The sequence below is a fragment of the Anarhichas minor genome, unplaced genomic scaffold (assembly GCF_050575085.1).
Source record: "Anarhichas minor isolate MPS153535 unplaced genomic scaffold, ASM5057508v1 ptg000027l, whole genome shotgun sequence".
NCBI classification, from domain to species: Eukaryota; Metazoa; Chordata; class Actinopteri; order Perciformes; family Anarhichadidae; genus Anarhichas; species Anarhichas minor.
This window is the reverse complement of record NW_027466473.1, coordinates 17870869-17893671: the sequence shown is the minus strand read 5'-3', so window position 1 is coordinate 17893671 and position 22803 is coordinate 17870869. Positions and strand designations below refer to the sequence as shown.

General features: G+C 40.7%; 1 protein-coding gene and 49 non-coding genes across 50 annotated transcripts; all 50 read right to left on the bottom strand.

Moving 5' to 3' along the window:
• Positions 1 to 693: 693 nt before the first annotated feature.
• Positions 694 to 3920, bottom strand: styxl1 (serine/threonine/tyrosine interacting-like 1). The gene is made up of 8 exons (XM_076101116.1): positions 3818 to 3920; positions 3638 to 3699; positions 2984 to 3083; positions 2679 to 2812; positions 2106 to 2248; positions 1918 to 2015; positions 1259 to 1371; positions 694 to 825 (listed from the first exon to the last, which is right to left on the bottom strand). The coding sequence occupies exons 1-8, from the start codon at positions 3918 to 3920 to the stop codon at positions 694 to 696; spliced, it is 885 nt and encodes a 294-aa protein (XP_075957231.1).
• A 1746-nt stretch (positions 3921 to 5666) lies between these two features.
• Positions 5667 to 5770, bottom strand: trnay-gua (transfer RNA tyrosine (anticodon GUA)). Its single transcript has 2 exons — positions 5734 to 5770; positions 5667 to 5702 (listed from the first exon to the last, which is right to left on the bottom strand). It is a non-coding gene; the product is annotated as a tRNA-Tyr (tRNA).
• A 249-nt stretch (positions 5771 to 6019) lies between these two features.
• On the bottom strand, positions 6020 to 6123 carry trnay-gua (transfer RNA tyrosine (anticodon GUA)). Its single transcript has 2 exons — positions 6087 to 6123; positions 6020 to 6055 (listed from the first exon to the last, which is right to left on the bottom strand). It is a non-coding gene; the product is annotated as a tRNA-Tyr (tRNA).
• A 257-nt stretch (positions 6124 to 6380) lies between these two features.
• On the bottom strand, positions 6381 to 6484 carry trnay-gua (transfer RNA tyrosine (anticodon GUA)). The gene is made up of 2 exons: positions 6448 to 6484; positions 6381 to 6416 (listed from the first exon to the last, which is right to left on the bottom strand). It is a non-coding gene; the product is annotated as a tRNA-Tyr (tRNA).
• Positions 6485 to 6741: 257 nt separating this feature from the next.
• trnay-gua (transfer RNA tyrosine (anticodon GUA)) lies at positions 6742 to 6845 on the bottom strand. Its single transcript has 2 exons — positions 6809 to 6845; positions 6742 to 6777 (listed from the first exon to the last, which is right to left on the bottom strand). It is a non-coding gene; the product is annotated as a tRNA-Tyr (tRNA).
• A 246-nt stretch (positions 6846 to 7091) lies between these two features.
• trnay-gua (transfer RNA tyrosine (anticodon GUA)) lies at positions 7092 to 7195 on the bottom strand. The gene is made up of 2 exons: positions 7159 to 7195; positions 7092 to 7127 (listed from the first exon to the last, which is right to left on the bottom strand). It is a non-coding gene; the product is annotated as a tRNA-Tyr (tRNA).
• Positions 7196 to 7444: 249 nt separating this feature from the next.
• trnay-gua (transfer RNA tyrosine (anticodon GUA)) lies at positions 7445 to 7548 on the bottom strand. The gene is made up of 2 exons: positions 7512 to 7548; positions 7445 to 7480 (listed from the first exon to the last, which is right to left on the bottom strand). It is a non-coding gene; the product is annotated as a tRNA-Tyr (tRNA).
• A 249-nt stretch (positions 7549 to 7797) lies between these two features.
• On the bottom strand, positions 7798 to 7901 carry trnay-gua (transfer RNA tyrosine (anticodon GUA)). The gene is made up of 2 exons: positions 7865 to 7901; positions 7798 to 7833 (listed from the first exon to the last, which is right to left on the bottom strand). It is a non-coding gene; the product is annotated as a tRNA-Tyr (tRNA).
• Positions 7902 to 8158: 257 nt separating this feature from the next.
• trnay-gua (transfer RNA tyrosine (anticodon GUA)) lies at positions 8159 to 8262 on the bottom strand. Its single transcript has 2 exons — positions 8226 to 8262; positions 8159 to 8194 (listed from the first exon to the last, which is right to left on the bottom strand). It is a non-coding gene; the product is annotated as a tRNA-Tyr (tRNA).
• A 257-nt stretch (positions 8263 to 8519) lies between these two features.
• Positions 8520 to 8623, bottom strand: trnay-gua (transfer RNA tyrosine (anticodon GUA)). The gene is made up of 2 exons: positions 8587 to 8623; positions 8520 to 8555 (listed from the first exon to the last, which is right to left on the bottom strand). It is a non-coding gene; the product is annotated as a tRNA-Tyr (tRNA).
• Positions 8624 to 8869: 246 nt separating this feature from the next.
• On the bottom strand, positions 8870 to 8973 carry trnay-gua (transfer RNA tyrosine (anticodon GUA)). The gene is made up of 2 exons: positions 8937 to 8973; positions 8870 to 8905 (listed from the first exon to the last, which is right to left on the bottom strand). It is a non-coding gene; the product is annotated as a tRNA-Tyr (tRNA).
• Positions 8974 to 9230: 257 nt separating this feature from the next.
• trnay-gua (transfer RNA tyrosine (anticodon GUA)) lies at positions 9231 to 9334 on the bottom strand. Its single transcript has 2 exons — positions 9298 to 9334; positions 9231 to 9266 (listed from the first exon to the last, which is right to left on the bottom strand). It is a non-coding gene; the product is annotated as a tRNA-Tyr (tRNA).
• Positions 9335 to 9580: 246 nt separating this feature from the next.
• trnay-gua (transfer RNA tyrosine (anticodon GUA)) lies at positions 9581 to 9684 on the bottom strand. The gene is made up of 2 exons: positions 9648 to 9684; positions 9581 to 9616 (listed from the first exon to the last, which is right to left on the bottom strand). It is a non-coding gene; the product is annotated as a tRNA-Tyr (tRNA).
• A 249-nt stretch (positions 9685 to 9933) lies between these two features.
• trnay-aua (transfer RNA tyrosine (anticodon AUA)) lies at positions 9934 to 10037 on the bottom strand. Its single transcript has 2 exons — positions 10001 to 10037; positions 9934 to 9969 (listed from the first exon to the last, which is right to left on the bottom strand). It is a non-coding gene; the product is annotated as a tRNA-Tyr (tRNA).
• Positions 10038 to 10294: 257 nt separating this feature from the next.
• On the bottom strand, positions 10295 to 10398 carry trnay-gua (transfer RNA tyrosine (anticodon GUA)). Its single transcript has 2 exons — positions 10362 to 10398; positions 10295 to 10330 (listed from the first exon to the last, which is right to left on the bottom strand). It is a non-coding gene; the product is annotated as a tRNA-Tyr (tRNA).
• A 257-nt stretch (positions 10399 to 10655) lies between these two features.
• trnay-gua (transfer RNA tyrosine (anticodon GUA)) lies at positions 10656 to 10759 on the bottom strand. Its single transcript has 2 exons — positions 10723 to 10759; positions 10656 to 10691 (listed from the first exon to the last, which is right to left on the bottom strand). It is a non-coding gene; the product is annotated as a tRNA-Tyr (tRNA).
• Positions 10760 to 11016: 257 nt separating this feature from the next.
• Positions 11017 to 11120, bottom strand: trnay-gua (transfer RNA tyrosine (anticodon GUA)). Its single transcript has 2 exons — positions 11084 to 11120; positions 11017 to 11052 (listed from the first exon to the last, which is right to left on the bottom strand). It is a non-coding gene; the product is annotated as a tRNA-Tyr (tRNA).
• Positions 11121 to 11377: 257 nt separating this feature from the next.
• On the bottom strand, positions 11378 to 11481 carry trnay-gua (transfer RNA tyrosine (anticodon GUA)). The gene is made up of 2 exons: positions 11445 to 11481; positions 11378 to 11413 (listed from the first exon to the last, which is right to left on the bottom strand). It is a non-coding gene; the product is annotated as a tRNA-Tyr (tRNA).
• Positions 11482 to 11727: 246 nt separating this feature from the next.
• On the bottom strand, positions 11728 to 11831 carry trnay-gua (transfer RNA tyrosine (anticodon GUA)). Its single transcript has 2 exons — positions 11795 to 11831; positions 11728 to 11763 (listed from the first exon to the last, which is right to left on the bottom strand). It is a non-coding gene; the product is annotated as a tRNA-Tyr (tRNA).
• Positions 11832 to 12073: 242 nt separating this feature from the next.
• On the bottom strand, positions 12074 to 12177 carry trnay-gua (transfer RNA tyrosine (anticodon GUA)). Its single transcript has 2 exons — positions 12141 to 12177; positions 12074 to 12109 (listed from the first exon to the last, which is right to left on the bottom strand). It is a non-coding gene; the product is annotated as a tRNA-Tyr (tRNA).
• A 249-nt stretch (positions 12178 to 12426) lies between these two features.
• On the bottom strand, positions 12427 to 12530 carry trnay-gua (transfer RNA tyrosine (anticodon GUA)). The gene is made up of 2 exons: positions 12494 to 12530; positions 12427 to 12462 (listed from the first exon to the last, which is right to left on the bottom strand). It is a non-coding gene; the product is annotated as a tRNA-Tyr (tRNA).
• Positions 12531 to 12787: 257 nt separating this feature from the next.
• trnay-gua (transfer RNA tyrosine (anticodon GUA)) lies at positions 12788 to 12891 on the bottom strand. Its single transcript has 2 exons — positions 12855 to 12891; positions 12788 to 12823 (listed from the first exon to the last, which is right to left on the bottom strand). It is a non-coding gene; the product is annotated as a tRNA-Tyr (tRNA).
• Positions 12892 to 13148: 257 nt separating this feature from the next.
• Positions 13149 to 13252, bottom strand: trnay-gua (transfer RNA tyrosine (anticodon GUA)). The gene is made up of 2 exons: positions 13216 to 13252; positions 13149 to 13184 (listed from the first exon to the last, which is right to left on the bottom strand). It is a non-coding gene; the product is annotated as a tRNA-Tyr (tRNA).
• A 257-nt stretch (positions 13253 to 13509) lies between these two features.
• trnay-gua (transfer RNA tyrosine (anticodon GUA)) lies at positions 13510 to 13613 on the bottom strand. The gene is made up of 2 exons: positions 13577 to 13613; positions 13510 to 13545 (listed from the first exon to the last, which is right to left on the bottom strand). It is a non-coding gene; the product is annotated as a tRNA-Tyr (tRNA).
• A 257-nt stretch (positions 13614 to 13870) lies between these two features.
• On the bottom strand, positions 13871 to 13974 carry trnay-gua (transfer RNA tyrosine (anticodon GUA)). The gene is made up of 2 exons: positions 13938 to 13974; positions 13871 to 13906 (listed from the first exon to the last, which is right to left on the bottom strand). It is a non-coding gene; the product is annotated as a tRNA-Tyr (tRNA).
• A 246-nt stretch (positions 13975 to 14220) lies between these two features.
• trnay-gua (transfer RNA tyrosine (anticodon GUA)) lies at positions 14221 to 14324 on the bottom strand. Its single transcript has 2 exons — positions 14288 to 14324; positions 14221 to 14256 (listed from the first exon to the last, which is right to left on the bottom strand). It is a non-coding gene; the product is annotated as a tRNA-Tyr (tRNA).
• Positions 14325 to 14566: 242 nt separating this feature from the next.
• Positions 14567 to 14670, bottom strand: trnay-gua (transfer RNA tyrosine (anticodon GUA)). The gene is made up of 2 exons: positions 14634 to 14670; positions 14567 to 14602 (listed from the first exon to the last, which is right to left on the bottom strand). It is a non-coding gene; the product is annotated as a tRNA-Tyr (tRNA).
• Positions 14671 to 14919: 249 nt separating this feature from the next.
• Positions 14920 to 15023, bottom strand: trnay-gua (transfer RNA tyrosine (anticodon GUA)). Its single transcript has 2 exons — positions 14987 to 15023; positions 14920 to 14955 (listed from the first exon to the last, which is right to left on the bottom strand). It is a non-coding gene; the product is annotated as a tRNA-Tyr (tRNA).
• A 249-nt stretch (positions 15024 to 15272) lies between these two features.
• On the bottom strand, positions 15273 to 15376 carry trnay-gua (transfer RNA tyrosine (anticodon GUA)). The gene is made up of 2 exons: positions 15340 to 15376; positions 15273 to 15308 (listed from the first exon to the last, which is right to left on the bottom strand). It is a non-coding gene; the product is annotated as a tRNA-Tyr (tRNA).
• A 242-nt stretch (positions 15377 to 15618) lies between these two features.
• Positions 15619 to 15722, bottom strand: trnay-gua (transfer RNA tyrosine (anticodon GUA)). Its single transcript has 2 exons — positions 15686 to 15722; positions 15619 to 15654 (listed from the first exon to the last, which is right to left on the bottom strand). It is a non-coding gene; the product is annotated as a tRNA-Tyr (tRNA).
• A 242-nt stretch (positions 15723 to 15964) lies between these two features.
• trnay-gua (transfer RNA tyrosine (anticodon GUA)) lies at positions 15965 to 16068 on the bottom strand. The gene is made up of 2 exons: positions 16032 to 16068; positions 15965 to 16000 (listed from the first exon to the last, which is right to left on the bottom strand). It is a non-coding gene; the product is annotated as a tRNA-Tyr (tRNA).
• A 249-nt stretch (positions 16069 to 16317) lies between these two features.
• trnay-gua (transfer RNA tyrosine (anticodon GUA)) lies at positions 16318 to 16421 on the bottom strand. The gene is made up of 2 exons: positions 16385 to 16421; positions 16318 to 16353 (listed from the first exon to the last, which is right to left on the bottom strand). It is a non-coding gene; the product is annotated as a tRNA-Tyr (tRNA).
• A 249-nt stretch (positions 16422 to 16670) lies between these two features.
• trnay-gua (transfer RNA tyrosine (anticodon GUA)) lies at positions 16671 to 16774 on the bottom strand. Its single transcript has 2 exons — positions 16738 to 16774; positions 16671 to 16706 (listed from the first exon to the last, which is right to left on the bottom strand). It is a non-coding gene; the product is annotated as a tRNA-Tyr (tRNA).
• Positions 16775 to 17020: 246 nt separating this feature from the next.
• trnay-gua (transfer RNA tyrosine (anticodon GUA)) lies at positions 17021 to 17124 on the bottom strand. Its single transcript has 2 exons — positions 17088 to 17124; positions 17021 to 17056 (listed from the first exon to the last, which is right to left on the bottom strand). It is a non-coding gene; the product is annotated as a tRNA-Tyr (tRNA).
• Positions 17125 to 17366: 242 nt separating this feature from the next.
• Positions 17367 to 17470, bottom strand: trnay-gua (transfer RNA tyrosine (anticodon GUA)). The gene is made up of 2 exons: positions 17434 to 17470; positions 17367 to 17402 (listed from the first exon to the last, which is right to left on the bottom strand). It is a non-coding gene; the product is annotated as a tRNA-Tyr (tRNA).
• A 242-nt stretch (positions 17471 to 17712) lies between these two features.
• trnay-gua (transfer RNA tyrosine (anticodon GUA)) lies at positions 17713 to 17816 on the bottom strand. Its single transcript has 2 exons — positions 17780 to 17816; positions 17713 to 17748 (listed from the first exon to the last, which is right to left on the bottom strand). It is a non-coding gene; the product is annotated as a tRNA-Tyr (tRNA).
• Positions 17817 to 18058: 242 nt separating this feature from the next.
• Positions 18059 to 18162, bottom strand: trnay-gua (transfer RNA tyrosine (anticodon GUA)). The gene is made up of 2 exons: positions 18126 to 18162; positions 18059 to 18094 (listed from the first exon to the last, which is right to left on the bottom strand). It is a non-coding gene; the product is annotated as a tRNA-Tyr (tRNA).
• A 249-nt stretch (positions 18163 to 18411) lies between these two features.
• On the bottom strand, positions 18412 to 18515 carry trnay-gua (transfer RNA tyrosine (anticodon GUA)). Its single transcript has 2 exons — positions 18479 to 18515; positions 18412 to 18447 (listed from the first exon to the last, which is right to left on the bottom strand). It is a non-coding gene; the product is annotated as a tRNA-Tyr (tRNA).
• Positions 18516 to 18757: 242 nt separating this feature from the next.
• On the bottom strand, positions 18758 to 18861 carry trnay-gua (transfer RNA tyrosine (anticodon GUA)). Its single transcript has 2 exons — positions 18825 to 18861; positions 18758 to 18793 (listed from the first exon to the last, which is right to left on the bottom strand). It is a non-coding gene; the product is annotated as a tRNA-Tyr (tRNA).
• A 249-nt stretch (positions 18862 to 19110) lies between these two features.
• Positions 19111 to 19214, bottom strand: trnay-gua (transfer RNA tyrosine (anticodon GUA)). The gene is made up of 2 exons: positions 19178 to 19214; positions 19111 to 19146 (listed from the first exon to the last, which is right to left on the bottom strand). It is a non-coding gene; the product is annotated as a tRNA-Tyr (tRNA).
• Positions 19215 to 19463: 249 nt separating this feature from the next.
• Positions 19464 to 19567, bottom strand: trnay-gua (transfer RNA tyrosine (anticodon GUA)). The gene is made up of 2 exons: positions 19531 to 19567; positions 19464 to 19499 (listed from the first exon to the last, which is right to left on the bottom strand). It is a non-coding gene; the product is annotated as a tRNA-Tyr (tRNA).
• Positions 19568 to 19816: 249 nt separating this feature from the next.
• On the bottom strand, positions 19817 to 19920 carry trnay-gua (transfer RNA tyrosine (anticodon GUA)). The gene is made up of 2 exons: positions 19884 to 19920; positions 19817 to 19852 (listed from the first exon to the last, which is right to left on the bottom strand). It is a non-coding gene; the product is annotated as a tRNA-Tyr (tRNA).
• Positions 19921 to 20169: 249 nt separating this feature from the next.
• Positions 20170 to 20273, bottom strand: trnay-gua (transfer RNA tyrosine (anticodon GUA)). The gene is made up of 2 exons: positions 20237 to 20273; positions 20170 to 20205 (listed from the first exon to the last, which is right to left on the bottom strand). It is a non-coding gene; the product is annotated as a tRNA-Tyr (tRNA).
• Positions 20274 to 20522: 249 nt separating this feature from the next.
• trnay-gua (transfer RNA tyrosine (anticodon GUA)) lies at positions 20523 to 20626 on the bottom strand. Its single transcript has 2 exons — positions 20590 to 20626; positions 20523 to 20558 (listed from the first exon to the last, which is right to left on the bottom strand). It is a non-coding gene; the product is annotated as a tRNA-Tyr (tRNA).
• A 249-nt stretch (positions 20627 to 20875) lies between these two features.
• On the bottom strand, positions 20876 to 20979 carry trnay-gua (transfer RNA tyrosine (anticodon GUA)). The gene is made up of 2 exons: positions 20943 to 20979; positions 20876 to 20911 (listed from the first exon to the last, which is right to left on the bottom strand). It is a non-coding gene; the product is annotated as a tRNA-Tyr (tRNA).
• A 249-nt stretch (positions 20980 to 21228) lies between these two features.
• trnay-gua (transfer RNA tyrosine (anticodon GUA)) lies at positions 21229 to 21332 on the bottom strand. Its single transcript has 2 exons — positions 21296 to 21332; positions 21229 to 21264 (listed from the first exon to the last, which is right to left on the bottom strand). It is a non-coding gene; the product is annotated as a tRNA-Tyr (tRNA).
• A 246-nt stretch (positions 21333 to 21578) lies between these two features.
• Positions 21579 to 21682, bottom strand: trnay-gua (transfer RNA tyrosine (anticodon GUA)). Its single transcript has 2 exons — positions 21646 to 21682; positions 21579 to 21614 (listed from the first exon to the last, which is right to left on the bottom strand). It is a non-coding gene; the product is annotated as a tRNA-Tyr (tRNA).
• Positions 21683 to 21931: 249 nt separating this feature from the next.
• trnay-gua (transfer RNA tyrosine (anticodon GUA)) lies at positions 21932 to 22035 on the bottom strand. Its single transcript has 2 exons — positions 21999 to 22035; positions 21932 to 21967 (listed from the first exon to the last, which is right to left on the bottom strand). It is a non-coding gene; the product is annotated as a tRNA-Tyr (tRNA).
• A 249-nt stretch (positions 22036 to 22284) lies between these two features.
• On the bottom strand, positions 22285 to 22388 carry trnay-gua (transfer RNA tyrosine (anticodon GUA)). The gene is made up of 2 exons: positions 22352 to 22388; positions 22285 to 22320 (listed from the first exon to the last, which is right to left on the bottom strand). It is a non-coding gene; the product is annotated as a tRNA-Tyr (tRNA).
• Positions 22389 to 22637: 249 nt separating this feature from the next.
• trnay-gua (transfer RNA tyrosine (anticodon GUA)) lies at positions 22638 to 22741 on the bottom strand. The gene is made up of 2 exons: positions 22705 to 22741; positions 22638 to 22673 (listed from the first exon to the last, which is right to left on the bottom strand). It is a non-coding gene; the product is annotated as a tRNA-Tyr (tRNA).
• Between the last annotated feature and the right edge of the window lie 62 nt (positions 22742 to 22803).

Here is a 22803-nt window from a genome sequence, read left to right as displayed (position 1 = left end):
ATTCCTATGCGCGTCATGCATTTTTGCAACTGGTTACTCCAATCAGATGGCACGTTGGTGAGCTCTAAGATTTTGGTTCCTCGTTTCAGCCAATCACCACCAAGACCTTTAAATACCCGCTTGTGTGATTTCAAAACATTTTGCCCTGAGTGTAGAAATATTATCTCTTCTAGTTTTATTTGCAGGGTTTAGTCATATAACTCCAAACTATGACCCTGACTGCAGCACTCCATTATAGAAACAAAGACATTTCAGTGGCATGGGTGTGTAGTCGTTTCTCTGTCCCTTGCAAGGAAAGTTTCAGCGCAATATATTTCTCTCTAATTGGCATGTGGGCTGTATTTTTAGAGCTGATGCTGCGTAACTCTAGAGGGGGGAACCTATACCCAAGATTGTAAGCACCTCTAGCAGAGCCATGTAAGCAATGAACTGCAGCTAGTGACATTTAAATGGCACTAAATAACATTTATCCATAAATATAACTTTGTTTATGAATACAAAACAAGAGAAGACGTTCACAAAAGTTTGAAGTACATAAAAAGCCCACTAGGTGTCACTGTCCAATCTTCTGTCTTTTATTTTGAGCTGATTATTACCTTCCATCATAAGGGTTTATTTATGGATTATCTGGACCAAATACACAAGATCTTTCCCCTTAATTTCACCTTCAAAATAACATGACATCATCCTTTGTTAAAAATGAGGTCCAGAGATGTCAGTCACTTTCGTTCCCACGGTGTGAAGCTCCCAGTCAGACAGCTGCTGTAGAAACCCTGTGTTTGGTCTCATGTTGGGTTTACATTTGAGCACGTACTTCCAGGCCTCCTGAAAAAAAAGTCACACCAATAAAATTCTATATACTGCAAATATTATGTTATATTTCATATGCGTATGCTCTATTTCCATGATCAATATATCATGCCTGTGTGTGCAAAGACTTTGTCCTTTTGAAAAGATTGATACCGCTCTCACATCTGTGTGCTAAACTGGAGCCAGCAGTAAAACCACTTTCACTTTGTGTTTTGCAAGTATTAAACACAAATTGTCTTTTTTACGTATCTGTTCATGCTGTAAACAAACAAGATGCTGACTGGTTGCATGTCCGGGGCTTTCAAAATTGCCTCTTATTCTGATTTGGAACAAAAGCAATTAAAATGCATTTGAAGACACTCTTAGCAGAGGACTACAGGACGACAATTTGCACAGCACCTACTGCAGTCTGCACACACTAATACCAAACTGAATGAACCCCACTTGCCTCCAGTGTGTATTTGAGGTGGTGCATGAGAAAGGCAATGGCGACAGCACTGCAGCGGCTTCTGCCGTTCCTGGAAACTATCAGGACACAAGAGCCCATGTTGATGTGTGAACCTGAAAACAAGAGGATAGATGGCTATTTATGTAACCATAAAACATCTGCAGTATCAAGGCAATCCATGTACACTAATAGCAACTACATTTATGGCAAATCTAGCAAATGGATAGTTTTAAGTTATTTCCCTGCTCTGATGAAGTTTTGTTCATAAAACTCCACAAAATGTATGTAATGTAATTTTGAACCTACTGAGAACCTGTGCATTTTAAAGCACCCATACATTTTAGTTGTTGTTTTATATTCCCTGGGTCTGTGAGAAACAGAATGTCATTCTATTCAGCTGTATTTTTTACGGTTGAAATGACAAACTTAAGCTTGAACAATTTCATTTAATGTGGAATTTAAACGGCTAAAATATTTTCCTAATTCCCTGAATCTGGTATTGCATTTTATTCCCCGAATTGATTAAAAACAAATTCAGATTTCCATTTGATGCATTTAGATTTTCCATCAACATCAAATCAATCACTTGCTGGTACAAATATCTGCGTATGTTCACCGATTGTAGAATAAAGGATGTGATTAAGTAAATCACAACTTACCAATAAGACTGCAAATCCTTTTAAGACTTGAATATAAATCAGACACCACTGAGTCAGCCACAGGGACGTTAGTGACGGTCTGGTTCCCATTTATGGATCTGGACCGAAAAGAAATCCAGAACAAATTGAACAGCCATGACACTCAGAGTTTTCTCAAATGATATTTCAAACATCCGATCCTGTCTTACTCCAGAGTGTTACTCTCCGAGATGTCGATGACAGCTCTGACTTTCAGGTCTTTGAGGATGCTGGAGTCCATGCCTTGTTTCTCATCACCCATGTACAGCAACGCTATGATCTCCACTGGATAGGGCTTCAGGTTTTCCAGCTCCTGAGAAAGTCCAGAAATATACTAAATTGTATCAAAATTAAACTCAATAAAAAAAAAAAACATTATTTCATATTGTTTGGTATATATGTAAGCGAGGCTGGATTACTAACAGTGTGAGGCTGTGTCAGAAATGTTTACTATTCTCTATATAGTTCACCATATAGTGAGTCATTTTGTTATAATCTCTGAGTGTCTTTCTAGATGTATTATGGTATGAATAATGGACACAAAACCAACAACACAATATAAAAAAGGTCCTGTGCACAGATTAAGGATTGTATTTTTGATTGTGAACATCCGGAAACCCAAATCACTGGACTAAAGATCAAACACTGATTCAACTTTGTCCTGACTCGATTGAGATGAACCCCCACGGACTTCAACATGTGTGTACAAAGCCCCCAGGTGTATCAGGTGCGTTTTGTCTTACCATGATGGTGTAGATGATTTTCTCAGTGCATAAAAAAGGATACAGAGCCGAGAACCTCTGATAGCCTCCTTTCACTATGTGGACTGGAGAGAGGCTAGCTTTGGCCAGTTCCTGGGCACATTTAACCGCTCTGTCTGCAATCACAGTCAGAAGCAAACTGATGAACATCAATGTACACATTAGAGGCTGAAATGCACACTGGAAGCACTGCCTGAAGAGAACTACTAGCTCAGTACTACTAGTTTAGGGGGGTCGTGGAAAATACAGATGCCCGAGTGCTCCTTTAAAGAAACATGTCCAGTTACCTTGTTGATGTAAAAAGCGTGTGTTGCTGTCATATACCACCACGTGCTGCATACTGTCAACCTCCACAGCCTCTGGGAGGAGAAACTTACTCTTTGAATCCTGGAAAGAGGCACACAGAAAGTTTTGATATATTTGACGCAACAAAATGAGAAGAAATTAAGCTGCATTGCAAGGCTTGTATTTTAGTTTGTTTGTTTAGATCCCGTTACATATCGTAACAACGATCTCTACTTCTCTTGGATCCTTTTATAAAATATATATTTTATTCATACATACTGTTTTTTGTTGTCTACTGTACTGTTGTGTTAAACAACTTTACAATATTTAGTAACACATCCTATTCTTTACAAAACAAACTATATTCATTCCCCTTGATCCTTTTTGTAAATTGTTTTTTGAAAACAAAAATGGTTGCAAATAACTCTCCGCGCACTATTTAGTCTGGGCAGTTAAGGGCCATGAGAGGTGCTTTAAATTTAAACAATCTATGAGCAATAATACTAATGCTTGCTTTAACCATTTGCTAAGCACAGATTTCTTACGACATTTTACAGCAACCAACCTTCTGCCCAATTACACTTATTTGTACCAATCAGACCCAGACTGTTTGGACAGACAGGCATGAATCACTGTGCATACAATGACTTCCATACCATTTTGGCATTCTTAGCTGTCATGATGTGACTCATTCTGTAGTCATGGGTTTCTCCAGCATCTAGAATGGAGACATACAACACACAAATACATAACAACTAAAAGGTAAATTGAATTAAAGCAGAGCAATCAAGCAAAATCCAACATTACAAATTGAGCTAGCGGAGTCCATTTCCCACCAATCAAACAGAGGTAGTTGATCTCTGCCAGCCTCGACACTGAGCTGCACTGGTTGAGGAGATTAAAGAGCTGAAATGGCTCACACATCCTGATTTCAGCCATCGCGGGGAAGGAACAATGAGCCAGAAACCAATATCAATACGTAGCTAACGCTAGCTGGTTGCTATGTTTGGGCTCTGTTGTTAACAGCAACCGAGTGACTGCCCTCATTGGTGGCTGGCAATGATGTAAATTCTTAAAGTCACATGTACCCATTTTCTCCATGTATATAACTAATTCATTTTTCATCAACACATGTAGATAAAAGTGTTAGTTACATTTATTTCATTTGGCTGATTCAGTATATTGAGCAGCTGATAGAGAGCTGTCTGACTGGCTGTAAACAAGTCATCTCACACACGTACATTTGCTTTTACTTATTTATACCACTTTCAGCAGGCTGTTGGTTCCACAAACAAATACACAAATTGTCTTCGGGTCATTTTTGATTTAAACAAATTGTAACTTTGGAAGATACACACTTGATTTGTCGAACTCAGACTGCTGAAAACTATTATCAACTTCGGAAACAATTAGACTTTTTTTTTTTACAGAATAATGATTGTGGATTTAACTAAGTACATTTACTCAAGTACTGTACTTCAATTTCAGGTACTTATACTTTACTTGAGTATTTATGATCACGTCAATTTCTACTTCTACTCCCCGACAGCTCAGAGGGATTTATTGTACTTTTTTACTTCACTACATTTATCCGACAGCTTTAGTTGTACAGTTGAAACGATTACTTGATTAATCAATTAATTGGAAACAATTTTGATAATCTTTTTACATGTTGAAACATTTTGTTGTTCAAGCTTCACAAACGTGAACATTTGCTGCCTTTCCTTTTAATAATACTTGTAATGTATTAGTAATAATGTTGAGGTTTGGACTGTTGGTTGAGAAAAACAAACTAATTGTAAAGGTGTCACTTTGCGCACTGGGTAATTGTGATGCCATTTCTCACTATTTTCACTATTTTTACAAACCAAACAATCAGTCGATTAATGGAGAAAAAATCTGCAGATTAATCCATAGTGAAAATAATCATTAGTTAATAGTTCAACAAGAGCTCCACCTCATCCAACTACAACAGTAAAATCCTACTTTTACTTTAGAAATAATCTAATGATGTATTATTTAATAATATAAAGTCACAGGGGACAATTTCATACTTTATTTATGTCATTATACTGACATACTCTTACTTAAATAACATATTCAATGCAGGACTTTTACTAATAACAGAGTATTTTACAGTGTAGTAATAGTACTTTTACTGAAGTAAAGGATCCGAATACTTCCTCCAACGCTGGTTTTCAGACTCAAAACAAGTTGCTCGGCTTTTCAAAAAATTCTAATTTCTATCATGCCTCTTTTGCTGAATTACCTGTTTTAGAGTTGACAAATATTGAGATTATAGTGATAATGTTAAAAACACCTAATGGGAATTGCTGCTCCTCTACATACTAACACACTGTTGCCTCAGAGGCAGGACTCTCTGGGTGCTCCTCAATCCTGAATCAAGACCACAGTCGACGAGGGTCTCAGCTGTCAGGGGCTCTCAGCTCTGGAGCTCGGACCTTTGCTTTGAATGAGTTTTTTTTTTTTCAACGATTTGTTTTGGGGCATTTTTGCATTTATTTGACCGTACAGCTAAAACACTATTAATCCAACCAGCAACCTAAGGATAACTGCATATTTTCAATTATTAGTAGCAAATTCAATTATTGCCGATGAACTGTAATTGATTACTGATAATAAGGCCCATCTATCCAGTCTGAACAGACAACAACAATAAGTACATCCTTCGAGCCAGAATTGAACCAGCAACCTAAGGATACCTGCATATTTTCTACTGGGAATCATCAGCCTACAGTCCTCTGCTCTACCAACTGAGCTATCGAAGGGAGCCAGAGACTCACACTTTTTCAGCGTATGTATCGAGGCTGAAACTGATGCCAAAACAAAGTTTGTTTTCCAAACACTCAACAATGCAAAGAGTCAAACATGAAATACAGCCACCTCTCTTTGTCTCCGTACATGCTTGTTTAAAACTCTTGCAAAGTTACATATTCAATTATTGCCGATGAACTGCACTTGATTACTGATAATAAGGCCCATCTATCCAGTCTGAACAGACAACAACAATAAGTACATCCTTCGAGCCGGAATTGAACCAGCGACCTAAGGATACTTGCATATTTTCTACTGGGAATCATCAGCCTACAGTCCTCTGCTCTACCAACTGAGCTATCGAAGGGAGCCAGAGACTCACACTTTTTCAGCGTATGTATCGAGGCTGAAACTGATGCCAAAACAAAGTTTGTTTTCCAAACACTCAACAATGCAAAGAGTCAAACATGAAAAACAGCCACCTCTCTTTGTCTCCGTACATGCTTGTTTAAAACTCTTGCAAAGTTGCAAAGTTACATATTCAATTATTGCCGATGAACTGCACTTGATTACTGATAATAAGGCCCATCTATCCAGTCTGAACAGACAACAACAATAAGTACATCCTTCGAGCCGGAATTGAACCAGCGACCTAAAGATATCTGCATATTTTCTACTGGGAATCATCAGCCTACAGTCCTCCGCTCTACCAACTGAGCTATCGAAGGGAGCCAGAGACCCACACTTTTTCAGCGTATGTATCGAGGCTGAAACTGATGCCAAAACAAAGTTTATTTTCCAAACACTCAACAATGCAAAGAGTCAAACATGAAAAACAGCCACCTCTCTTTGTCTTCGTACATGCTTGTTTAAAACTCTTGCAAAGTTGCAAAGTTACATATTCAATTATTGCCGATGAACTGCACTTGATTACTGATAATAAGGCCCATCTATCCAGTCTGAACAGACAACAACAATAAGTACATCCTTCGAGCCGGAATTGAACCAGCGACCTAAGGATACTTGCATATTTTCTACTGGGAATCATCAGCCTACAGTCCTCCGCTCTACCAACTGAGCTATCGAAGGGAGCCAGAGCCTCACACTTTTTCAGCGTATGTATCGAGGCTGAAACTGATGCCAAAACAAAGTTTGTTTTCCAAACACTCAACAATGCAAAGAGTCAAACATGAAACACAGCCACCTCTCTTTGTCTCCGTACATGCTTGTTTAAAACTCTTGCAAAGTTACATATTCAATTATTGCCGATGAACTGCACTTGATTATTGATAATAAGGCCCATCTATCCAGTCTGAACAGACAACAATAAGTACATCCTTCGAGCCAGAATTGAACCAGCGACCTAAGGATACCTGCATATTTTCTACTGGGAATCATCAGCCTACAGTCCTCCGCTCTTCCAACTGAGCTATCGAAGGGAGCCAGAGCCTCACACTTTTTCAGCGTATGTATCGAGGCTGAAACTGATGCCAAAACAAAGTTTGTTTTCCAAACACTCAACAATGCAAAGAGTCAAACATGAAATACAGCCACCTCTCTTTGTCTCCGTACATGCTTGTTTAAAACTCTTGCAAAGTTACATATTCAATTATTGCCGATGAACTGCACTTGATTACTGATAATAAGGCCCATCTATCCAGTCTGAACAGACAACAACAATAAGTACATCCTTCGAGCCGGAATTGAACCAGCGACCTAAGGATACCTGCATATTTTCTACTGGGAATCATCAGCCTACAGTCCTCCGCTCTTCCAACTGAGCTATCGAAGGGAGCCAGAGCCTCACACTTTTTCAGCGTATGTATCGAGGCTGAAACTGATGCCAAAACAAAGTTTGTTTTCCAAACACTCAACAATGCAAAGAGTCAAACATGAAATACAGCCACCTCTCTTTGTCTCCGTACATGCTTGTTTAAAACTCTTGCAAAGTTACATATTCAATTATTGCCGATGAACTGCACTTGATTACTGATAATAAGGCCCATCTATCCAGTCTGAACAGACAACAACAATAAGTACATCCTTCGAGCCGGAATTGAACCAGCGACCTAAGGATACCTGCATATTTTCTACTGGGAATCATCAGCCTACAGTCCTCCGCTCTACCAACTGAGCTATCGAAGGGAGCCAGAGACTCACACTTTTTCAGCGTATGTATCGAGGCTGAAACTGATGCCAAAACAAAGTTTGTTTTCCAAACACTCAACAATGCAAAGAGTCAAACATGAAAAACAGCCACCTCTCTTTGTCTCCGTACATGCTTGTTTAAAACTCTTGCAAAGTTGCAAAGTTACATATTCAATTATTGCCGATGAACTGCACTTGATTACTGATAATAAGGCCCATCTATCCAGTCTGAACAGACAACAACAATAAGTACATCCTTCGAGCCGGAATTGAACCAGCGACCTAAGGATATCTGCATATTTTCTACTGGGAATCATCAGCCTACAGTCCTCCGCTCTACCAACTGAGCTATCGAAGGGAGCCAGAGACCCACACTTTTTCAGCGTATGTATCGAGGCTGAAACTGATGCCAAAACAAAGTTTATTTTCCAAACACTCAACAATGCAAAGAGTCAAACATGAAAAACAGCCACCTCTCTTTGTCTTCGTACATGCTTGTTTAAAACTCTTGCAAAGTTGCAAAGTTACATATTCAATTATTGCCGATGAACTGCACTTGATTACTGATAATAAGGCCCATCTATCCAGTCTGAACAGACAACAACAATAAGTACATCCTTCGAGCCGGAATTGAACCAGCGCCCTAAGGATACCTGCATATTTTCTACTGGGAATCATCAGCCTACAGTCCTCCGCTCTACCAACTGAGCTATCGAAGGGAGCCAGAGCCTCACACTTTTTCAGCGTATGTATCGAGGCTGAAACTGATGCCAAAACAAAGTTTGTTTTCCAAACACTCAACAATGCAAAGAGTCAAACATGAAACACAGCCACCTCTCTTTGTCTCCGTACATGCTTGTTTAAAACTCTTGCAAAGTTACATATTCAATTATTGCCGATGAACTGCACTTGATTATTGATAATAAGGCCCATCTATCCAGTCTGAACAGACAACAATAAGTACATCCTTCGAGCCAGAATTGAACCAGCGACCTAAGGATACCTGCATATTTTCTACTGGGAATCATCAGCCTACAGTCCTCCGCTCTTCCAACTGAGCTATCGAAGGGAGCCAGAGACTCACACTTTTTCAGCGTATGTATCGAGGCTGAAACTGATGCCAAAACAAAGTTTGTTTTCCAAACACTCAACAATGCAAAGAGTCAAACATGAAAAACAGCCACCTCTCTTTGTCTTCGTACATGCTTGTTTAAAACTCTTGCAAAGTTGCAAAGTTACATATTCAATTATTGCCGATGAACTGCACTTGATTACTGATAATAAGGCCCATCTATCCAGTCTGAACAGACAACAACAATAAGTACATCTTTCGAGCCGGAATTGAACCAGCGACCTAAGGATACCTGCATATTTTCTACTGGGAATCATCAGCCTACAGTCCTCCGCTCTACCAACTGAGCTATCGAAGGGAGCCGGAGACTCACACTTTTTCAGCGTATGTATCGAGGCTGAAACTGATGCCAAAACAAAGTTTGTTTTCCAAACACTCAACAATGCAAAGAGTCAAACATGAAACACAGCCACCTCTCTTTGTCTCCGTACATGCTTGTTTAAAACTCTTGCAAAGTTACATATTCAATTATTGCCGATGAACTGCACTTGATTATTGATAATAAGGCCCATCTATCCAGTCTGAACAGACAACAATAAGTACATCCTTCGAGCCAGAATTGAACCAGCGACCTAAGGATACCTGCATATTTTCTACTGGGAATCATCAGCCTACAGTCCTCCGCTCTTCCAACTGAGCTATCGAAGGGAGCCAGAGACTCACACTTTTTCAGCGTATGTATCGAGGCTGAAACTGATGCCAAAACAAAGTTTGTTTTCCAAACACTCAACAATGCAAAGAGTCAAACATGAAACACAGCCACCTCTCTTTGTCTCCGTACATGCTTGTTTAAAACTCTTGCAAAGTTACATATTCAATTATTGCTGATGAACTGCACTTGATTACTGATAATAAGGCCCATCTATCCAGTCTGAACAGACAACAACAATTAGTACATCCTTCGAGCCGGAATTGAACCAGCGACCTAAGGATACCTGCATATTTTCTACTGGGAATCATCAGCCTATAGTCCTCCGCTCTACCAACTGAGCTATCGAAGGGAGCCAGAGACTCACACTTTTTCAGCGTATGTATCGAGGCTGAAACTGATGCCAAAACAAAGTTTATTTTCCAAACACTCAACAATGCAAAGAGTCAAACATGAAAAACAGCCACCTCTCTTTGTCTCCGTACATGCTTGTTTAAAACTCTTGCAAAGTTGCAAAGTTACATATTCAATTATTGCCGATGAACTGCACTTGATTACTGATAATAAGGCCCATCTATCCAGTCTGAACAGACAACAACAATAAGTACATCCTTCGAGCCGGAATTGAACCAGCGACCTAAGGATACCTGCATAATTTCTACTGGGAATCATCAGCCTACAGTCCTCCGCTCTACCAACTGAGCTATCGAAGGGAGCCAGAGACTCACACTTTTTCAGCGTATGTATCGAGGCTGAAACTGATGCCAAAACAAAGTTTGTTTTCCAAACACTCAACAATGCAAAGAGTCAAACATGAAAAACAGCCACCTCTCTTTGTCTCCGTACATGCTTGTTTAAAACTCTTGCAAAGTTGCAAAGTTACATATTCAATTATTGCCGATGAACTGCACTTGATTACTGATAATAAGGCCCATCTATCCAGTCTGAACAGACAACAACAATAAGTACATCCTTCGAGCCGGAATTCAACCAGCGACCTAAGGATACCTGCATATTTTCTACTGGGAATCATCAGCCTACAGTCCTCCGCTCTACCAACTGAGCTATCGAAGGGAGCCAGAGACTCACACTTTTTCAGCGTATGTATCGAGGCTGAAACTGATGCCAAAACAAAGTTTATTTTCCAAACACTCAACAATGCAAAGAGTCAAACATGAAAAACAGCCACCTCTCTTTGTCTCCGTACATGCTTGTTTAAAACTCTTGCAAAGTTGCAAAGTTACATATTCAATTATTGCCGATGAACTGCACTTGATTACTGATAATAAGGCCCATCTATCCAGTCTGAACAGACAACAACAATAAGTAGATCCTTCGAGCCGGAATTGAACCAGCGACCTAAGGATACCTGCATATTTTCTACTGGGAATCATCAGCCTACAGTCCTCCGCTCTACCAACTGAGCTATCGAAGGGAGCCAGAGACTCACACTTTTTCAGCGTATGTATCGAGGCTGAAACTGATGCCAAAACAAAGTTTGTTTTCCAAACACTCAACAATGCAAAGAGTCAAACATGAAAAACAGCCACCTCTCTTTGTCTCCGTACATGCTTGTTTAAAACTCTTGCAAAGTTGCAAAGTTACATATTCAATTATTGCCGATGAACTGCACTTGATTACTGATAATAAGGCCCATCTATCCAGTCTGAACAGACAACAACAATAAGTAGATCCTTCGAGCCGGAATTGAACCAGCGACCTAAGGATACCTGCATATTTTCTACTGGGAATCATCAGCCTACAGTCCTCCGCTCTACCAACTGAGCTATCGAAGGGAGCCAGAGACTCACACTTTTTCAGCGTATGTATCGAGGCTGAAACTGATGCCAAAACAAAGTTTGTTTTCCAAACACTCAACAATGCAAAGAGTCAAACATGAAAAACAGCCACCTCTCTTTGTCTCCGTACATGCTTGTTTAAAACTCTTGCAAAGTTACATATTCAATTATTGCCGATGAACTGCACTTGATTATTGATAATAAGGCCCATCTATCCAGTCTGAACAGACAACAATAAGTACATCCTTCGAGCCAGAATTGAACCAGCGACCTAAGGATACCTGCATATTTTCTACTGGGAATCATCAGCCTACAGTCCTCCGCTCTACCAACTGAGCTATCGAAGGGAGCCAGAGACTCACACTTTTTCAGCGTATGTATCGAGGCTGAAACTGATACCAAAACAAAGTTTGTTTTCCAAACACTCAACAATGCAAAGAGTCAAACATGAAACACAGCCACCTCTCTTTGTCTCCGTACATGCTTGTTTAAAACTCTTGCAAAGTTACATATTCAATTATTGCCGATGAACTGCACTTGATAATAAGGCCCATCTATCCAGTCTGAACAGACAACAACAATAAGTACATCCTTCGAGCCGGAATTGAACCAGCACCCTAAGGATACCTGCATATTTTCTACTGGGAATCATCAGCCTACAGTCCTCCGCTCTACCAACTGAGCTATCGAAGGGAGCCAGAGACTCACACTTTTTCAGCGTATGTATCGAGGCTGAAACTGATGCCAAAACAAAGTTTGTTTTCCAAACACTCAACAATGCAAAGAGTCAAACATGAAATACAGCCACCTCTCTTTGTCTCCGTACATGCTTGTTTAAAACTCTTGCAAAGTTACATATTCAATTATTGCCGATGAACTGCACTTGATTACTGATAATAAGTCCCATCTATCCAGTCTGAACAGACAACAACAATAAGTAGATCCTTCGAGCCGGAATTGAACCAACGACCTAAGGATACCTGCATATTTTCTACTGGGAATCATCAGCCTACAGTCCTCCGCTCTACCAACTGAGCTATCGAAGGGATCCAGAGACTCACACTTTTTCAGCGTATGTATCGAGGCTGAAACTGATGCCAAAACAAAGTTTGTTTTCCAAACACTCAACAATGCAAAGAGTCAAACATGAAATACAGCCACCTCTCTTTGTCTCCGTACATGCTTGTTTAAAACTCTTGCAAAGTTGCAAAGTTACATATTCAATTATTGCCGATGAACTGCACTTGATTACTGATAATAAGGCCCATCTATCCAGTCTGAACAGACAACAACAATAAGTACATCCTTCGAGCCGGAATTGAACCAGCGACCTAAGGATACCTGCATAATTTCTACTGGGAATCATCAGCCTACAGTCCTCCGCTCTACCAACTGAGCTATCGAAGGGAGCCAGAGACTCACACTTTTTCAGCGTATGTATCGAGGCTGAAACTGATGCCAAAACAAAGTTTGTTTTCCAAACACTCAACAATGCAAAGAGTCAAACATGAAAAACAGCCACCTCTCTTTGTCTCCGTACATGCTTGTTTAAAACTCTTGCAAAGTTGCAAAGTTACATATTCAATTATTGCCGATGAACTGCACTTGATTACTGATAATAAGGCCCATCTATCCAGTCTGAACAGACAACAACAATAAGTACATCCTTCGAGCCGGAATTCAACCAGCGACCTAAGGATACCTGCATATTTTCTACTGGGAATCATCAGCCTACAGTCCTCCGCTCTACCAACTGAGCTATCGAAGGGAGCCAGAGACTCACACTTTTTCAGCGTATGTATCGAGGCTGAAACTGATGCCAAAACAAAGTTTATTTTCCAAACACTCAACAATGCAAAGAGTCAAACATGAAAAACAGCCACCTCTCTTTGTCTCCGTACATGCTTGTTTAAAACTCTTGCAAAGTTGCAAAGTTACATATTCAATTATTGCCGATGAACTGCACTTGATTACTGATAATAAGGCCCATCTATCCAGTCTGAACAGACAACAACAATAAGTAGATCCTTCGAGCCGGAATTGAACCAGCGACCTAAGGATACCTGCATATTTTCTACTGGGAATCATCAGCCTACAGTCCTCCGCTCTACCAACTGAGCTATCGAAGGGAGCCAGAGACTCACACTTTTTCAGCGTATGTATCGAGGCTGAAACTGATGCCAAAACAAAGTTTGTTTTCCAAACACTCAACAATGCAAAGAGTCAAACATGAAAAACAGCCACCTCTCTTTGTCTCCGTACATGCTTGTTTAAAACTCTTGCAAAGTTGCAAAGTTACATATTCAATTATTGCCGATGAACTGCACTTGATTACTGATAATAAGGCCCATCTATCCAGTCTGAACAGACAACAACAATAAGTAGATCCTTCGAGCCGGAATTGAACCAGCGACCTAAGGATACCTGCATATTTTCTACTGGGAATCATCAGCCTACAGTCCTCCGCTCTACCAACTGAGCTATCGAAGGGAGCCAGAGACTCACACTTTTTCAGCGTATGTATCGAGGCTGAAACTGATGCCAAAACAAAGTTTGTTTTCCAAACACTCAACAATGCAAAGAGTCAAACATGAAAAACAGCCACCTCTCTTTGTCTCCGTACATGCTTGTTTAAAACTCTTGCAAAGTTACATATTCAATTATTGCCGATGAACTGCACTTGATTATTGATAATAAGGCCCATCTATCCAGTCTGAACAGACAACAATAAGTACATCCTTCGAGCCAGAATTGAACCAGCGACCTAAGGATACCTGCATATTTTCTACTGGGAATCATCAGCCTACAGTCCTCCGCTCTACCAACTGAGCTATCGAAGGGAGCCAGAGACTCACACTTTTTCAGCGTATGTATCGAGGCTGAAACTGATACCAAAACAAAGTTTGTTTTCCAAACACTCAACAATGCAAAGAGTCAAACATGAAACACAGCCACCTCTCTTTGTCTCCGTACATGCTTGTTTAAAACTCTTGCAAAGTTACATATTCAATTATTGCCGATGAACTGCACTTGATAATAAGGCCCATCTATCCAGTCTGAACAGACAACAACAATAAGTACATCCTTCGAGCCGGAATTGAACCAGCACCCTAAGGATACCTGCATATTTTCTACTGGGAATCATCAGCCTACAGTCCTCCGCTCTACCAACTGAGCTATCGAAGGGAGCCAGAGACTCACACTTTTTCAGCGTATGTATCGAGGCTGAAACTGATGCCAAAACAAAGTTTGTTTTCCAAACACTCAACAATGCAAAGAGTCAAACATGAAATACAGCCACCTCTCTTTGTCTCCGTACATGCTTGTTTAAAACTCTTGCAAAGTTACATATTCAATTATTGCCGATGAACTGCACTTGATTACTGATAATAAGTCCCATCTATCCAGTCTGAACAGACAACAACAATAAGTAGATCCTTCGAGCCGGAATTGAACCAACGACCTAAGGATACCTGCATATTTTCTACTGGGAATCATCAGCCTACAGTCCTCCGCTCTACCAACTGAGCTATCGAAGGGATCCAGAGACTCACACTTTTTCAGCGTATGTATCGAGGCTGAAACTGATGCCAAAACAAAGTTTGTTTTCCAAACACTCAACAATGCAAAGAGTCAAACATGAAATACAGCCACCTCTCTTTGTCTCCGTACATGCTTGTTTAAAACTCTTGCAAAGTTACATATTCAATTATTGCCGATGAACTGCACTTGATTACTGATAATAAGGCCCATCTATCCAGTCTGAACAGACAACAACAATAAGTAGATCCTTCGAGCCGGAATTGAACCAGCGACCTAAGGATACCTGCATATTTTCTACTGGGAATCATCAGCCTACAGTCCTCCGCTCTACCAACTGAGCTATCGAAGGGAGCCAGAGACTCACACTTTTTCAGCGTATGTATCGAGGCTGAAACTGATGCCAAAACAAAGTTTGTTTTCCAAACACTCAACAATGCAAAGAGTCAAACATGAAATACAGCCACCTCTCTTTGTCTCCGTACATGCTTGTTTAAAACTCTTGCAAAGTTACATATTCAATTATTGCCGATGAACTGCACTTGATAATAAGGCCCATCTATCCAGTCTGAACAGACAACAACAATAAGTACATCCTTCGAGCCGGAATTGAACCATCACCCTAAGGATACCTGCATATTTTCTACTGGGAATCATCAGCCTACAGTCCTCCGCTCTACCAACTGAGCTATCGAAGGGAGCCAGAGACTCACACTTTTTCAGCGTATGTATCGAGGCTGAAACTGATGCCAAAACAAAGTTTGTTTTCCAAACACTCAACAATGCAAAGAGTCAAACATGAAATACAGCCACCTCTCTTTGTCTCCGTACATGCTTGTTTAAAACTCTTGCAAAGTTACATATTCAATTATTGCCGATGAACTGCACTTGATAATAAGGCCCATCTATCCAGTCTGAACAGACAACAACAATAAGTACATCCTTCGAGCCGGAATTGAACCAGCACCCTAAGGATACCTGCATATTTTCTACTGGGAATCATCAGCCTACAGTCCTCCGCTCTACCAACTGAGCTATCGAAGGGAGCCAGAGACTCACACTTTTTCAGCGTATGTATCGAGGCTGAAACTGATGCCAAAACAAAGTTTGTTTTCCAAACACTCAACAATGCAAAGAGTCAAACATGAAATACAGCCACCTCTCTTTGTCTCCGTACATGCTTGTTTAAAACTATTGCAAAGTTACATATTCAATTATTGCCGATGAACTGCACTTGATTACTGATAATAAGGCCCATCTATCCAGTCTGAACAGACAACAACAATAAGTAGATCCTTCGAGCCGGAATTGAACCAGCGACCTAAGAATACCTGCATATTTTCTACTGGGAATCATCAGCCTACAGTCCTCCGCTCTACCAACTGAGCTATCGAAGGGAGCCAGAGACTCACACTTTTTCAGCGTATGTATCGAGGCTGAAACTGATGCCAAAACAAAGTTTGTTTTCCAAACACTCAACAATGCAAAGAGTCAAACATGAAATACAGCCACCTCTCTTTGTCTCCGTACATGCTTGTTTAAAACTCTTGCAAAGTTACATATTCAATTATTGCCGATGAACTGCACTTGATTACTGATAATAAGGCCCATCTATCCAGTCTGAACAGACAACAACAATAAGTACATCCTTCGAGCCGCAATTGAACCAGCGACCTAAGGATACCTGCATATTTTCTACTGGGAATCATCAGCCTACAGTCCTCCGCTCTACCAACTGAGCTATCGAAGGGAGCCAGAGACTCACACTTTTTCAGCGTATGTATCGAGGCTGAAACTGATGCCAAAACAAAGTTTGTTTTCCAAACACTCAACAATGCAAAGAGTCAAACATGAAAAACAGCCACCTCTCTTTGTCTCCGTACATGCTTGTTTAAAACTCTTGCAAAGTTACATATTCAATTATTGCCGATGAACTGCACTTGATTATTGATAATAAGGCCCATCTATCCAGTCTGAACAGACAACAATAAGTACATCCTTCGAGCCAGAATTGAACCAGCGACCTAAGGATACCTGCATATTTTCTACTGGGAATCATCAGCCTACAGTCCTCCGCTCTACCAACTGAGCTATCGAAGGGAGCCAGAGACTCACACTTTTTCAGCGTATGTATCGAGGCTGAAACTGATACCAAAACAAAGTTTGTTTTCCAAACACTCAACAATGCAAAGAGTCAAACATGAAACACAGCCACCTCTCTTTGTCTCCGTACATGCTTGTTTAAAACTCTTGCAAAGTTACATATTCAATTATTGCCGATGAACTGCACTTGATAATAAGGCCCATCTATCCAGTCTGAACAGACAACAACAATAAGTACATCCTTCGAGTCAGAATTGAACCAGCGACCTAAGGATACCTGCATATTTTCTACTGGGAATCATCAGCCTACAGTCCTCCGCTCTACCAACTGAGCTATCGAAGGGAGCCAGAGACTCACACTTTTTCAGCGTATGTATCGAGGCTTAAACTGATGCCAAAACAAAGTTTGTTTTCCAAACACTCAACAATGCAAAGAGTCAAACATGAAATACAGCCACCTCTCTTTGTCTCCGTACATGCTTGTTTAAAACTCTTGCAAAGTTACATATTCAATTATTGCCGATGAACTGCACTTGATAATAAGGCCCATCTATCCAGTCTGAACAGACAACAACAATAAGTACATCCTTCGAGCCGGAATTGAACCAGCACCCTAAGGATACCTGCATATTTTCTACTGGGAATCATCAACCTACAGTCCTCCGCTCTACCAACTGAGCTATCGAAGGGAGCCAGAGACTCACACTTTTTCAGCGTATGTATCGAGGCTGAAACTGATACCAAAACAAAGTTTGTTTTCCAAACACTCAACAATGCAAAGAGTCAAACATGAAACACAGCCACCTCTCTTTGTCTCCGTACATGCTTGTTTAAAACTCTTGCAAAGTTACATATTCAATTATTGCCGATGAACTGCACTTGATAATAAGGCCCATCTATCCAGTCTGAACAGACAACAACAATAAGTACATCCTTCGAGCCGGAATTGAACCAGCGACCTAAGGATACCTGCATATTTTCTACTGGGAATCATCAGCCTACAGTCCTCCGCTCTACCAACTGAGCTATCGAAGGGAGCCAGAGACTCACACTTTTTCAGCGTATGTATCGAGGCTGAAACTGATACCAAAACAAAGTTTGTTTTCCAAACACTCAACAATGCAAAGAGTCAAACATGAAACACAGCCACCTCTCTTTGTCTCCGTACATGCTTGTTTAAAACTCTTGCAAAGTTCCATATTCAATTATTGCCGATTAACTGCACTTGATTACTGATAATAAGGCCCATCTATCCAGTCTGAACAGACAACAACAATAAGTACATCCTTCGAGCCGGAATTGAACCAGCGACCTAAGGATACCTGCATATTTTCTACTGGGAATCATCAACCTACAGTCCTCCGCTCTACCAACTGAGCTATCGAAGGGAGCCAGAGACTCACACTTTTTCAGCGTATGTATCGAGGCTGAAACTGATGCCAAAACAAAGTTTGTTTTCCAAACACTCAACAATGCAAAGAGTCAAACATGAAATACAGCCACCTCTCTTTGTCTCCGTACATGCTTGTTTAAAACTCTTGCAAAGTTACATATTCAATTATTGCCGATGAACTGCACTTGATAATAAGGCCCATCTATCCAGTCTGAACAGACAACAACAATAAGTACATCCTTCGAGCCGGAATTGAACCAGCGACCTAAGGATACCTGCATATTTTCTACTGGGAATCATCAGCCTACAGTCCTCCGCTCTACCAACTGAGCTATCGAAGGGAGCCAGAGACTCACACTTTTTCAGCGTATGTATCGAGGCTGAAACTGATACCAAAACAAAGTTTGTTTTCCAAACACTCAACAATGCAAAGAGTCAAACATGAAACACAGCCACCTCTCTTTGTCTCCGTACATGCTTGTTTAAAACTCTTGCAAAGTTACATATTCAATTATTGCCGATTAACTGCACTTGATTACTGATAATAAGGCCCATCTATCCAGTCTGAACAGACAACAACAATAAGTACATCCTTCGAGCCGGAATTGAACCAGCGACCTAAGGATACCTGCATATTTTCTACTGGGAATCATCAACCTACAGTCCTCCGCTCTACCAACTGAGCTATCGAAGGGAGCCAGAGACTCACACTTTTTCAGCGTATGTATCGAGGCTGAAACTGATGCCAAAACAAAGTTTGTTTTCCAAACACTCAACAATGCAAAGAGTCAAACATGAAATACAGCCACCTCTCTTTGTCTCCGTACATGCTTGTTTAAAACTCTTGCAAAGTTACATATTCAATTATTGCCGATGAACTGCACTTGATTACTGATAATAAGGCCCATCTATCTAGTCTGAACAGACAACAACAATAAGTACATCCTTCGAGCCGGAATTGAACCAGCGACCTAAGGATACCTGCATATTTTCTACTGGGAATCATCAGCCTACAGTCCTCCGCTCTACCAACTGAGCTATCGAAGGGAGCCAGAGACTCACACTTTTTCAGCGTATGTATCGAGGCTGAAACTGATACCAAAACAAAGTTTGTTTTCCAAACACTCAACAATGCAAAGAGTCAAACATGAAACACAGCCACCTCTCTTTGTCTCCGTACATGCTTGTTTAAAACTCTTGCAAAGTTACATATTCAATTATTGCCAATGAACTGCACTTGATTACTGATAATAAGGCCCATCTATCAAGTCTGAACAGACAACAACAATAAGTACATCCTTCGAGCCGGAATTGAACCAGCGACCTAAGGATACCTGCATATTTTCTACTGGGAATCATCAGCCTACAGTCCTCCGCTCTACCAACTGAGCTATCGAAGGGAGCCAGAGACTCACACTTTTTCAGCGTATGTATCGAGGCTGAAACTGATGCCAAAACAAAGTTTGTTTTCCAAACACTCAACAATGCAAAGAGTCAAACATGAAACACAGCCACCTCTCTTTGTCTCCGTACATGCTTGTTTAAAACTCTTGCAAAGTTACATATTCAATTATTGCCGATGAACTGCACTTGATTACTGATAATAAGGCCCATCTATCCAGTCTGAACAGACAACAACAATAAGTACATCCTTCGAGCCGGAATTGAACCAGCGACCTAAGGATACCTGCATATTTTCTACTGGGAATCATCAGCCTACAGTCCTCCGCTCTTCCAACTGAGCTATCGAAGGGAGCCAGAGCCTCACACTTTTTCAGCGTATGTATCGAGGCTGAAACTGATGCCAAAACAAAGTTTGTTTTCCAAACACTCAACAATGCAAAGAGTCAAACATGAAACACAGCCACCTCTCTTTGTCTCCGTACATGCTTGTTTAAAACTCTTGCAAAGTTACATATTCAATTATTGCCAATGAACTGCACTTGATTACTGATAATAAGGCCCATCTATCAAGTCTGAACAGACAACAACAATAAGTACATCCTTCGAGCCGGAATTGAACCAGCGACCTAAGGATACCTGCATATTTTCTACTGGGAATCATCAACCTACAGTCCTCCGCTCTACCAACTGAGCTATCGAAGGGAGCCAGAGACTCACACTTTTTCAGCGTATGTATCGAGGCTGAAACTGATGCCAAAACAAAGTTTGTTTTCCAAACACTCAACAATGCAAAGAGTCAAACATGAAATACAGCCACCTCTCTTTGTCTCCGTACATGCTTGTTTAAAACTCTTGCAAAGTTACATATTCAATTATTGCCGATGAACTGCACTTGATTACTGATAATAAGGCCCATCTATCTAGTCTGAACAGACAACAACAATAAGTACATCCTTCGAGCCGGAATTGAACCAGCGACCTAAGGATACCTGCATATTTTCTACTGGGAATCATCAGCCTACAGTCCTCCGCTCTACCAACTGAGCTATCGAAGGGAGCCAGAGACTCACACTTTTTCAGCGTATGTATCGAGGCTGAAACTGATACCAAAACAAAGTTTGTTTTCCAAACACTCAACAATGCAAAGAGTCAAACATGAAACACAGCCACCTCTCTTTGTCTCCGTACATGCTTGTTTAAAACTCTTGCAAAGTTACATATTCAATTATTGCCGATTAACTGCACTTGATTACTGATAATAAGGCCCATCTATCCAGTCTGAACAGACAACAACAACAAGTACATCCTTCGAGCCGGAATTGAACCAGCGACCTAAGGATACCTGCATATTTTCTACTGGGAATCATCAGCCTACAGTCCTCCGCTCTACCAACTGAGCTATCGAAGGGAGCCAGAGACTGACACTTTTTCAGCGTATGTATCGAGGCTGAAACTGATGCCAAAACAAAGTTTGTTTTCCAAACACTCAACAATGCAAAGAGTCAAACATGAAAAACAGCCACCTCTCTTTGTCTCCGTACATGCTTGTTTAAAACTCTTGCAAAGTTACATATTCAATTATTGCCGATGAACTGCACTTGATTATTGATAATAAGGCCCATCTATCCAGTCTGAACAGACAACAATAAGTACATCCTTCGAGCCAGAATTGAACCAGCGACCTAAGGATACCTGCATATTTTCTACTGGGAATCATCAGCCTACAGTCCTCCGCTCTACCAACTGAGCTATCGAAGGGAGCCAGAGACTCACACTTTTTCAGCGTATGTATCGAGGCTGAAACTGATGCCAAAACAAAGTTTGTTTTCCAAACACTCAACAATGCAAAGAGTCAAACATGAAAAACAGCCACCTCTCTTTGTCTCCGTACATGCTTGTTTAAAACTCTTGCAAAGTTACATATTCAATTATTGCCGATGAACTGCACTTGATTACTGATAATAAGGCCCATCTATCCAGTCTGAACAGACAACAACAATAAGTACATCCTTCGAGCCGGAATTGAACCAGCGACCTAAGGATACCTGCATATTTTCTACTGGGAATCATCAGCCTACAGTCCTCCGCTCTACCAACTGAGCTATCGAAGGGAGCCAGAGACTCACACTTTTTCAGCGTATGTATCGAGGCTGAAACTGATGCCAAAACAAAGTTTGTTTTCCAAACACTCAACAATGCAAAGAGTCAAACATGAAATACAGCCACCTCTCTTTGTCTCCGTACATGCTTGTTTAAAACTCTTGCAAAGTTACATATTCAATTATTGCCGATTAACTGCACTTGATTACTGATAATAAGGCCCATCTATCCAGTCTGAACAGACAACAACAATAAGTACATCCTTCGAGCCGGAATTGAACCAGCGACCTAAGGATACCTGCATATTTTCTACTGGGAATCATCAACCTACAGTCCTCCGCTCTACCAACTGAGCTATCGAAGGGAGCCAGAGACTCACACTTTTTCAGCGTATGTATCGAGGCTGAAACTGATGCCAAAACAAAGTTTGTTTTCCAAACACTCAACAATGCAAAGAGTCAAACATGAAATACAGCCACCTCTCTTTGTCTCCGTACATGCTTGTTTAAAACTCTTGCAAAGTTACATATTCAATTATTGCCGATGAACTGCACTTGATTACTGATAATAAGGCCCATCTATCTAGTCTGAACAGACAACAACAATAAGTACATCCTTCGAGCCGGAATTGAACCAGCAACCTAAGGATACCTGCATATTTTCTACTGGGAATCATCAGCCTACAGTCCTCCGCTCTACCAACTGAGCTATCGAAGGGAGCCAGAGACTCACACTTTTTCAGCGTATGTATCGAGGCTGAAACTGATGCCAAAACAAAG

Bases quoted from the DNA above. Each gene is read 5' to 3' on its own strand.
- styxl1 (XM_076101116.1), bottom strand. From the start codon at position 3,920: ATGGCTGAAATCAGGATGTGTGAGCCATTTCAGCTCTTTAATCTCCTC. The intron at 3,084-3,637 runs GTATGGAAGTCA...GCCTCTTTCCAG, and splicing joins CAGCTAAGAATGCCAAAATG to GATTCAAAGAGTAAGTTTCT. The intron at 2,249-2,678 runs GTAAGACAAAAC...GGACTTTCTCAG, and splicing joins AAATCATCTACACCATCATG to GAGCTGGAAAACCTGAAGCC.